Genomic DNA, 11,925 nt, shown 5'->3' on the forward strand with positions numbered 1-11,925 from the left:
AGCGACACGGCCCGCGCCACCGCCGCACGCCACAGCCCGCCCGCCGCCATGGCCGCACTAGGCAGCCTCTGCTGAGTGCGGGCCACCGCCGCTCGGCAGCTGAGTGAGGCGGCGGCCCCGCCCCGCCCAGCCAGCCTCAATCGAGCGCAGGCGGGTCGGTGGGCTGAGGGCAGTGTCGCCTGGTGTACCGTAATGACCGTATCGGTGCCATCGCTTCAACCCTCTACCACGCGCAAGCAAGACATAATGGTAAAATTGCTCAAAAAGTACGATCGTTTTTGAGACAGCCCGGGTACTCCTCTCGGGGAGTCTGAGCTGACTTTTGGGGGTGTTGCCAGCACTTCTGATTGCTCGCCTCAAAGAAAGCTTCAACTGCAGTGACCCGGTTCGCACTCGCTGCGGTGGGCAAGGCAACATAAACAATACGTGTTTGCATGTTTTTCAACGAATATGATCATGTTAAGCTCCCATTATGATCACTTCATATTTAGGGCCCGGCAGGGCTGGCCGAGCGAGTGGGGAGGGTGGTGCGGTGCCCCCGTGTAGCTGCCAGGAGCACTGCGCTGCCCCGCCCCGCTCCCCAGCCCACCTCCTTCACTGCTGGCAGCGGTGAGGAGGACGCACCGCAGTGCAACACAACAGCCCCTTCACAACACGACACAACAGTCCTCCAGCAGCTGCAGGGGAGGGGAGTCGGGTCAGGGGGAAGCTGGTGTCTGGGAAAGACCAGTCCTCCCCTCCCAGAGACTGGTGCCCGGTGCAGATGTCAAGAGAGCAGATTTCAGGTGGAGACAGGGTCTCCCCTGAGGGTAGTGTCACGCTGGACACTGAGGGTAGGCTCAACCCATTCCTCCCTGTGAGGTGAGGGGGTTAGATCCTTAGCCCCCTCTGACGGCTGCTGCCTCCCCAGGCTTTGCAGCTCTTGCAAGTGAAAGTGCGACAAGGCCCTTTATTCTCTTGCTGGGAGCTTGCCCAGCACCCAGGCGAGGCTGGGATGGGAGACAAAGGAAGCGAAGGTGGAGTTGGATGCAGGCTAAGTGTGCTTTCCCCTCCCCTCCTGCCTACCAGCCTCAGCCCTGGCATCTAACTTGGGGAAAGACCCAGCTGCCAGGTGTTTCAAAAGCAACTAAATGCTGAAAGATGGGTAAGCAGGATCCAGGAGCAACACCCTGAGAGAATCCCAAACTGGGTACTCCTGGCCTTGGGGAGATTGAACAAAGAGCATAAATTAATAAAGCCAACTAAAATCAATCCTGGGGTCCCTGATTTATTCATCATTCAAAGCAAGAACCCAATTTCTGAAGCCCCCCAGGAATGATCTGTCCACTAGCTTGCTATATAAAAAGAGGGCCAGGGCCTTCTCCTCTTCCATTTTGAAAGTAGGGCACCTCCCACTGCATTGCAGTGATGCTGATCCATTAAGAGTGCTCTAAGACCAACCTACTGAACTGAGTCCCTCCAGGAACTAGGCAAAGAAACACAGAGTTTCTGACAAGGCTTAGGTGCGAGAGGCTCCAAGCTGCTCAGCCTCATCAAGACCGAGATGCTTTGGTGAAGAAGCACAACTTAGACACCTGGGAAAGTTTAAAGGCCCAAACCAAAGGGACCTACACAGCTGAGGTTCATCCAGGGTTAGGTGGTGGCTGGACATGAGTTTTCAGGAGTGCACATTTAGATTTGTCTCTTAAATTTCTCTCCTTTTTCTTTTTTTTTTTTGTATCTGGCTTTATAGACCCAGTGGCTAGAGCCCCAACTTCTGGCCTCACACCACGAAAATAAATCTCAGCAATTAAACAAAATGTTTTTAACCTTCACTTGTGCAGAGAACTTGAAAGCATGAACACAGAAGGTACCTGACACCAGGGCATATAGATGACCTGAAACAGTACTTCCACAAAAGGTATGAACTGTTTCCCTCATCTCCTCTTGAGATATGCTGCCAGTTCAAGGAAGAATGGAGCTACAGCACAGTGACATGGAAACTATTTGCAGTGTATCTGGGACTCCTCACTGTTTTAATTCACCCCTTCCTCCTCATTTGCTCCCTGGACCTTCCTTTATATACTCAATATGTCACATGCTGTTATATGTAACATACTACAAGTTAAGCCCTCCAGGTTTTCTGTTCCTTCCTGCAAGTCAATACTGTTGCCAAATGGAATGGAAAAAGATATGCAAGACACTGGTGATCATCTGTCTTAAAAGATCAGTCTTATCTAATTCAGTGTGTCCCGCGGTTCTCTCTTTAACTTAAATGTTGCAGCTGACAGAACTTTGCCTGGTGAATAATGACAAGAATAGCAACAAGAACCTCAACAAACCAAATTATCCATGTGTAATCTTCACATGTTCCATGTAGTCTAGTCCTCAGTTAACAAAGGAGCAAGAGCAAAGACCAGCTAGTCACCTCTGACAGTTTTTCCTGATTTTCATTTGGATCTTGAAGTGACAATGTGCCTTTGTCCTTTAGTCTGCCTTTGTCCTTTTCTCCTCACTCCTCTACATTTGCCAAATCTGACTGCTTCTTCCTTCACTTTTACACTACCAGGGTGCCAGCAGTGGAGGCACTAAGGGACAGGACAGTCTCTCTCCTGTCAGTTTTGGCATCTAACGCCCCAGTAGTTCTCACTATCTAGGAGAAGCAAATGCAGGAAAAATCCTGCTCAGCCCCTGCAAGTCTAAGAGGGAACAAAGTTAACTGTAGTGCATCTGGGGTGGGCGAGCAGGCCACCAGCCCTAGGCACCAAATAAGAGCAGGTACAAGAATGGCAGCCCCAGGGCACAAATCCTTTCTAGGTAAGTCTCTGATAACTAACTGTATGTGTCCTGACAGGACATGTGCATGCTTGTTGCAGATGGAATATCTGAAGACAAAAGCTGCCAGCCCAATAAACATAAAGTTGTGTTTTTAGAAGCTTATAACGTTTATTATTTAACTTACATACAGTAGTCTGAAGTTGGTGTGGCATTACTTTGAAATGGATCATATTCTACCAGGAAAGAAGAAAAAAAAAATCCGGAGTCAAGTCCCTAGGGGTCCAGCAGTAACCCCACACCCAGGAACAGCTCTTTACTCTTCCCAGGGTGGAGGAATTGGCACTTCAAGCAACAGCTCACAGCCCTTCGAAATGGTAATGCGCAATAGCCCAGAGCTGTTTTAGTAGTGATGAAAGAGATGGGGAGGAAGAAAATATTCCTCAGTGGCTGCCTCACAGTAACAGACCAAAGCCTTCCATTGTTTATTTCCTTGGCTAAGTCCTACAATCATCTGTGCTCACACTGAACTGTGAAATACTGAGAGTCACAGAAATATTTTTCATCCAATTTTATCTTGCAAGACCAAGACCCCTCTTGTAGTGGATTTCTCTCCTTGGTTGCTCAGAAAACTGAAACGTATAGCTTAGATCAGATAACTAACTCAAGTACATTATTTATAGTCAAGCAGAAGGTAAGACAGGATGCCACTCTAGGCTGCCTATACAGGCTTGGGGGTGGAAGGTGGGGTGCTTTAATTTGAGCAGTTTCTAGAGAGCTGCTCTAATTAAAATGCCACAGCATCACATGTATTAATCCCTTGTATATTTAAAAATGAATGCAGGATGCTTTAACTAAAGCACATTCAATAAGCTTCAGTTAAATCACCGCAGCAGCCATTTTTAAACCCATGGGAGCTTATACATGTGATGCTGTGGTGATGCTAGAGCATTCCAATTAGAATATGGAAGCAGACTCGATAAATTGCATTTGAATTATGTTGGAACATGTTGGAGCACATGTATAGACACCCTTAGAGACTAACTGGTTCAGACAGGTATGATCTTCATAGGCAACAATCTACTTCATCAGATGCTAGCCAAATCATAGCACCTGACTAAGGTGCCTTTGAAAGCTCGTGCCTCTCTGAACCAGTTAGTCTCTAAGATGCCACCCTGCTTTACCTTCTTCCTGACTTGTGACCAACATGGCTAACCACCTCACTGCTCATTATAAATAAAATGAGTACATGCAACCTACACTTTGCTCTATGAGAAAAAAAGCAGCCCATTCTTTCTAAGAAATCTAAACAACTATGAGGAATGAAGGCGTTTAAATGAATACTGCAAAGTTCATTAAGTTCAGGAACAGAAATTTTGTCAAAACTGGCATCTCTGCTATCAGCATTTTTGAAAACTCTCTCACTGATGGTAATGTAGAGAGCTACTATTTGTGGGCATGTTTTCCACGATATCATGCTATTTGCCAACATGACTAGTATGTACATAGCAGGGCTGATCTGTTCTAATGCATTTTCTGCAAAGATGCCATAAACAAATTTATTTGTAAATGCCTTCAAATGAAATCCTTTATTTTTAAGCAAAAAATATACTCTGAAAAGTAATTATATAAGAATGGCAGAATTTTCCTGTGCCATTTTAATTAAAAAGATGCTGTTTTCTAATTGTCAGCCCAGCCAACCTAATCTTAGTTCTGCAAGTCAGTATGAGTATTTTCTGTTTCCTATCAGCAATATAGACCCAGCAATTAGAATGGTTGGGGGGGGGGGGCTGGTTTTTTGGTTGTTTTTTTTTAAACAACTCTGTTCATAAGGAGAAAAAAAATGTAATCCAGAGCTGTGGCGATGATGATCTGAACTACGGCAAACAGCAAAAACATAGTACTCAGTTTTCAGAGGGGCTGCAAACCTATAACTTTAGTTAAAATTAAGTGGAACTGTAGTTGCTCTGCACACCTTAAAAAACAAACAGACAAATCTTTTGTCAGTAAAGTCTGCAGATAAGATTGTGAGAACACACACAGAGAAAAAAAATCAAAATAAAATGTTGCCATGGTTGCATGTCTTAAACAATTGCCATGTGTTTTCTGGTTTCAGTTCTTCCCTTCCAATTTAATCCTCTAAATTCTCCTTAGATATGTCGGGGTAGAGTAATAGTACAAAAAGTGATGAGGGGCTGTCCACTTTATAATTCATTTTGAAACAGCCGTAGTGTTACAACATAACCATTCCACTACTTTTCCTATTTTTGTCACTCTTCTAGTGACCAAGGTTAGATCTACCTTAGCTTAGAAGTGAAATGAGTTACTACATGTATCTTAAGGGCCCAATTCTCCCTTCAAAACCATCTGATTTGGCACATAATAGCCTCTGGCCAACAGAGGCTGAGAGTCAATAGAAGGAAGGTTTGTGGATCCGCATTGTGACACCTGGCATAGCTTAGGTGGGCAAACTTGCACAGCTAAAACAGGCTCAGAACAGTGCTGCTGGTTCCTTATTTTTATAAGTTAATGAACACTGAGAAAACACGTAATTTGTGCTCTTCATACCAATTGTTTATTCAGGCTATTTGCCTATGCATCAGGTGTGACGGATCCAACAGCACTTGATTGTTTTTCTAGAGACAGAAAGATCCATTCATTGTCTGATCAGGAATCAACAATACTGCTAACTCTGGGAGACAAAAAACACTGTTGTTAGATATAAAAATGCTGACAATGTTTAAAGCAGAGAAATTACAATGACATGCAGGAATATCAAACAGTCAGGCAAAAAATGAGAAAGGGAAGCAGACTGTATCACTGCAGATAGAAGAAAATAATAGGAGAAAAATCTTGGCTGAGAAGTTACAGAGAAGGCCTACTTCTACAAAAGCTGATAAACAGAAGCAGAAATGGAAGGAAAAATGATGATGCTAAAGACTAAAGTCACCTTACACTTACTGAGGAAATAAATCTGAATAATTTTCAACTTGGTTGGACCACTTTCCTCACTTAAAATCATTCTTAAATGGAGGCCTATCTTGCATCCATCATCTTCATCCAGTTCCTAGCCCACTTCACACAGAGCGGAAGTGCAGGCCAGAAAGCTAAGGCAGCAGAAAAACTGGAAGAAAAAATATTATTAAACAAATAATTAGACCCCAGGTATCTGCCCCACCCACCCACTGCCATTGTAAACCAAGCCAGGATATCTTATTCTCTCAATTTCTCTTTCATTCTCATTCAAAGATACATTCACTAAAACAAATTTGAAATTCCAGAAACCTTGTACATGGAACAACTTCACAGCTAAGTGTGTCACAACTTGCTGGGTGTTTCACTCTGGTTGCTATTGAGGTATTTGTGGAAGAAGGCTTGGATCTTCTGCCAAGCATCCACCTGGGCTTCAGAGTGAGCCTTGGGCTCACCTCCCCAGACCACTGTGCTGCCCACAAGCAGATGCATGGAGGCTTCACACATTGGGAAGTAGGGGGGTTCAATGTAATGCCCCGCTCCTTCATAACAGATTATCTCAGGCTTCTCCTTCCCATGAGCCACCAAGCGCTTGGCACCCTCAATGGCAAAGAATTCACTCTTCCAATTACGATCATCTTTGCCAACAATGAACAGAAAGCGGCTATCAGCCTTCTCCAGTGGGATCAAGCTTTGCTGGTTAGGCCCCTCTAGTGGATTGTTCAACGTGTCCACAATATCTACAAGCCCAGACTTGTCAATTTTAAGTCGCCTTTGGTCGAACCCAAGAGGTGGAATGGTGATATCCTTGTAGCGAAGCACTGCACCCACATTGGCCACAGCTCCATTGATGACAACAGTCGCAGTAATACCTTTTAAGAAGGAGGCCATAGACACACATAGCTCACCCCCTTTGGAGATTCCAAGCAAGCCAACTCCTGGACCTTTAACCTGAAAGGAAAAGAAAAAGAAACTGTAAGGACTATACTGAAACAGTAGTAATCTTACACTGCTGTATCACCTTCATTTACATGGATCCCCAAGAGCTCATCCTTTGAAAACTGCAATTACTTTCCAGAAATCCCTTCATCTTTTAACTGCTGCAACACTTGGAGGAGGGCAGGGCAAACATTTTAACAATGCACAGTCACAGTATTAAAACTAACTGATAATAGCTTCTAGGACAAAAATACTTTGGCAACTCAGTCTGAAACAAAGTTTTCTGTGGTAGCCTCTGGTTTTCCCCTCTATTATTCTATCATCTAAATATTGGCTCAGCCCAGCTTACAAGACAGGAGATCACACCTAATCTAATTATAGCCAGAGGAAGCATCCTTTGCATGTTAGTGGGTAGTGAATGTCTTTAAAAATTTACAAAGAACTACATACATTTTAAAACACTGACATTCTAGGCCAGGGATAGGCAATCCCCAACACACATGCCAGGTGGTGTGCAAGAAAATTGTTTTTACTTTTTTTTTTTTCAAGTTGCTGCTCAGGCTCTCCAGAGGAGCCACAGGTCCCAGCACTGCGGCAGGCATGGGGGGTTAGGGTCAGGAATTCTCCTGATCCTACCCCCACCATGGGAAGCTGTCTGCATTCTGCTGACCCCGCCCCTGTCCCCAGGCTGCACCCCCCCCAGCCTGGCCCAGGCTCTAGAGGGGAGCTGCAGGTGGGCAGGGCCAGGGCCCAGGCAGGCACTGCATAGGGCCACTGGCTGGAGGCTCCCAGCTGGCTCAGCCCCGAGCACTGCTCACGGCTGCTGTTCCTGGGGCCCGGGGGGCTCCTATGGCTGGGCCCCTGCACCAGGGGCAGCTCTGCCCCACACATGCTGTGCCCAGCATACAGGGAGGCCAAGCTGGGAGCCCCGCAAACCCAATGTCCTGCCCCAGCCAAGCAGTGCCCCCTCAAAGGCAGGGTAGGTGTAGCCCATCCCCATGGAGCTGCACAGACCAGGGTCAGTACCTCTGTTTGCCCGCCGGCTGCAGGCCAAGCCTGCAGAACCCCAGGGCAGCCCCTGCTTCCCATGTGGTCCCTATTCTCTTCTGGCTGCTACCTTCCCAAGAGCCAGGCCAGGCTGGCCTGCCTGTGGTGCCTCCCCCTTGCACCTGCTTCTCCCTGTGCTGCCCTGGCCCCGGCGTTTAGCACCTCAGTGCAAACCCCGTCCAGATGGGACGGGGCATCTGTCTGCCCAAGCCCCAGCCAGGCCCAGGGTCCACCCACCCACTGGGAGCCTCCAGCACCGTGGCCCTCTGCAGCACATGCCCAGGCCCTGGCTTCACCCACCTGCAGCTCCCCTCCAGGGGCTGGAGCCTAGGCCTGGACAGGCACTGCAGAGTGCTGCTACACTGGACACTCGCGGCCAGCTCAGCCCTGAGAGCTGCCCACAGAGGCTATTCCCAGGACTCATGAGGCTTCCGTGGACAGGCGCTGCAGCCGGGCCTTTGCACCAGGGACAGGCACTGCAGCCGGGCCCTTGCTCTGCCCCGCTCGCACTGTTTCCAGCATGCAGGGAGGCCAAGCCTGGAGCCAGGAGCTCCCTGAGCCCAGTGTCCTGCCCTGGCCAGGTGGCACCCCCTCATGGGCAGGGCAGCTGTGGTCCATCCCTGCAGAGCTGCATAGGCTGGGTCAGGCCTCACCTTGGGAGGGAGCCACTGGGTCCCCCCTGCCTGACCACTAGAGCCCGAGTTTGCAGAGTCCCAGGGCAGCCCCCACTTCCTGCCCAGACTCTACTCTCCTCCAGCTGCAGCCTTCCCAAGGGGAAGGGCAGGCTGGCCTATCCACAGCAGCTCACCCTAAGCCACCCAAATGCTGCCCCCACCCATGTAGGATGGGGTGTCCGTCTTCCTGAGCCCTCCCTCCCAGCCCTGGGCTGGGCTCCTCCTGTTCCAGGATCGCTGGGGAGCCCCGAGCACTCTGGCCCTGGAGGCTGCTGCTGGAGTGTCACTGCCTCCATCCACTGGACATGGCCCCGGGGCCATTAGGCCCAAGTCCCAGCCGGTAGCAGTGGGAAATGTGGGCAGTGAGGGACATGCCCCCTTTCCCTTTTTGTTTCTTTTTTTCTCCTCTCACTTCTTTCTTTTTTGCTCCTTTTTCCTCTCTTCTTTTTGTCCCTTTTCTCTCTCTCTTCTTTACCTTATTCTCTATTTCTTTTTACTGTCTCTTCTCTTTCCCTCTTTTTTCCCTCTCATCACAACATGCGTAAAAAAAAGAATACACAAGAACAATGGCAATATATGAAGTTTTATTTATTGTCACCAGGTTTAGAATTTTTAGAAAACCTGGTATTTACTGTAAAAAAAACCCCTCCATTTATGGTTATTAACTATATTAATATGCAGTGCGTTCTGCCATGTACCCCCCACCCCCATTCTGTTTTTCTGGCATGCCAGTACTCCAGTATCTTACAAGGTAGACATTGCAGTTTTTTGGCATTCCAGCCAAAAATGTTGCCTACCCCGTTCTAGGCGGTTTTCATCTATGAGTTGGTGACAAGGGAAGACCTATATTTTAAATAATAACTCTCAGAATTATCTTAAGCAGGTGTTAAGTGTGACTGCATGTCAGAAATTTAAGAGGACAACAGATTAGAGATGCTGTTGTAAGCCACAGGTCTCTCTGCCTGTTACATCTTTCCTGCTCTAGCTACAGCATTAAAGATGCAACTTTTATCTCACTAACAGTCCCCAGCTATGGAACCAGCTTTTGCTCCAGTGACAGATAAGATTTGTGCTTGTACCTGTGGAGATCTTCAAGCCAATACTTACATCAAATAAGATGGACTCTGGTACAGTAACAATCCCCGAAACAAGCATTACAAATTCAGGAAATGCATTATCGGGGTTACAATGAAATCTTTAGTCTCAACAGACATCTGTATAGGTCAGACTCATGGAAGAGCAACACATTTACCCAACAGAAGTTTAACCAGTCTTCAGTGTGGATGTCTGTGCCGTTCAAAAGCAAAACTGTCACAGAAAATAAAGAATGCTGAGATGTTGGAGTAAATACAACTCCCCACAACTGCCTGAATAGCATAGCCCAGACGGCTGATTCACCTTTGCTAGGTCATAGTAATTCTGGACAACAGGCTCTCTAGAGGAGCCCTATTCTGATGATTCCAAGTCCAAGGAAAGACAGGTAGATGATGGTAGCAGCAGCTTTACACATCAACAATGAAAAAATGAAAGTAACTGGCCAAGGATATTATTGGTTGGTATTGACCACTCTTTCCCTCACTTATATGACAGTGCAAAAAGTGGGCACATTCAAGAGAAATACAAATGTGGAAAAGTATTAACAAGACAAAATTTAAAACAGTGCTTTAGGTTCTCAACAATGATCTACGTGATTACCAAAAGCCACAACCAGCTGCTAGAGACTGCAATACCAGACTGGAGAGTTTAAATTTATAGTAGTGATCATGATAGCTTTTCCCCCCACCCCACAATAAGTGTGGGGACTCCTTTGAACCACATATCAAAGCAGCTTGCCACGCATAACAAGGTCACAGATTAGTTACCTAATCACAGCCATCTAGAAAAAGATTTAAAACCCTCTGGACATCTGAGAAAAACCAATGCCACCAGTTCCTGCTAACCCCTCAGAAGAAACAGATAAAATGTAGTGGAATTTGCTAGCGGTGGACAAAGCACTCTGCTCTCTGACAGACGGTCAACTGACCTGTCACAGAGGATTGCTGACACATGACAGAAAGAAAGATACAAACCAAGTAGATAATAACAGAATTCAACAGAACCTTTACTTCAGCACAGCAGCTGTGTCCAGTGCAGCTTCCCAACAACCTTGGGATGCGAACCCTGTGTGTTGGGGAAAGAGCAATCCAGTGAACTAACCTGAGGGTGTTCCAGCATGTAGTTCACAGCCTCCTCAAAGTACTCCAGGTGGAATTCTGTCATCTCTTTGGGGAGGTCTTCATAGTTATAGTAAGCCAGGGCTAAGGTGGCAAAGCCATGATTGGCCAGCAGGCATGCCCTGTATTCTGGCAGCCCTCCACCAGTTCCATACAGGTCAATAATTCCAGGAAAAGGGCCATCTCCTGTAGCAAATGAGATAAGGAGCTTCCCTTTGATACTGCCCTCTTATAAACTAAATAACTAGAGAACACGAGATTCCTATATTTTCTACCAATTCTCAGTAAAATGCTAAATACTTTAGAGATTAATGTAAGTTGCACAGGACAGCAGATCTGCTACGCTGCCTGCAGATATAAATAATACAGAATCTCCCAAATTAACAACAATGGATGCAGCACTACAAGGGACCCCTTGGCTTGCCAAGTCTCGTCCTTTGCGATCAAAGGCAAGCATGTCATATAATCCAATTCAAATTTATCACAATCTATTTTAAAAACTACCTAGACTGACTGTTTGCTCCCATTACAGTACACCCATTGGAAGGCTGCTGTAAAACCATGCTCCTCTGAAGACTGCAGTTGTTCTCCTGGTTTCTAGCCTCAGGTTATTCTGGGATCATTTTTAATACCCATTTATTCTTGAGCTACCATTGTCCTTTACCTTAAGAAGCAATTCCCCCTGTATATGCAGGGTCTTCATAAAGTCCTTGTGCACTTTTAAACTTCGATAAGTTGTGCACAAGGACTTTATGTCTTAAGTCAGAGCCATCCCACGACTAACACACCCAGGCCTCTCTCCTCCATTCCTGCTTCCCAGGCAGGAGCCACCTCAGGTTTTACAGCAGGGGTTCTTCCTTGCTGGTCCCACAAGCACACGGGGTTGTGCTCTGCCCTCCTGCCCATGCCCATCCTCCTCTGGTTCTTCAGGGCTGCAGGTCCTTGGCTTATGCTGAGCACATGTGAGATCTGGTGTGTATCCCCTGCACCTGTGCTGTGGCTCTAGTAACCCCCTCAGCCAACCCCAAATTCATTCAACCTGCCCCAGGACAGCTCCGTCCTTCAGACACCTGCTCCACAGAGGCTCCCTGCTGCCAACAGAGACACAGACAAGGTCGCCTAGTCCAACCCCCAGGGCTCGTGCCGTTTTGGGGTTATGAGCGGGCTCCCCCCACCGAGCCGAGGGGCCCGCGATGCCGGCGGCCTGGTCCTGTGCCCCCCGCGGGGCGGGGCGGGGGCACTCACCGGGCGGCAGGAAGAGCGTGGCCCGCAGGCGGCCGTGGCGCAGCGGCAGGCGGACGACGCCGGGCCCCAGGAAGCAGCGC

General features: G+C 47.5%; 1 protein-coding gene across 1 annotated transcript; it reads right to left on the minus strand.

The window, feature by feature from the left end:
• Window positions 1–4,051: 4,051 nt before the first annotated feature.
• Window positions 4,052–11,921, minus strand: LOC109299354 (acyl-coenzyme A thioesterase 1-like; the record flags this gene model as incomplete). The annotated part of the gene is made up of 3 exons (XM_019519943.1): window positions 4,052–6,678; window positions 10,584–10,786; window positions 11,846–11,921. Coding segments are annotated over 3 exons (885 nt in total), but the record flags the coding sequence as incomplete, so codon positions are not given.
• Between the last annotated feature and the right edge of the window lie 4 nt (window positions 11,922–11,925).

This window comes from Gavialis gangeticus, unplaced genomic scaffold (genome assembly GCF_001723915.1).
Source record: "Gavialis gangeticus isolate Ggan-Ray unplaced genomic scaffold, GavGan_comp1, whole genome shotgun sequence".
NCBI classification, from domain to species: Eukaryota; Metazoa; Chordata; order Crocodylia; family Gavialidae; genus Gavialis; species Gavialis gangeticus.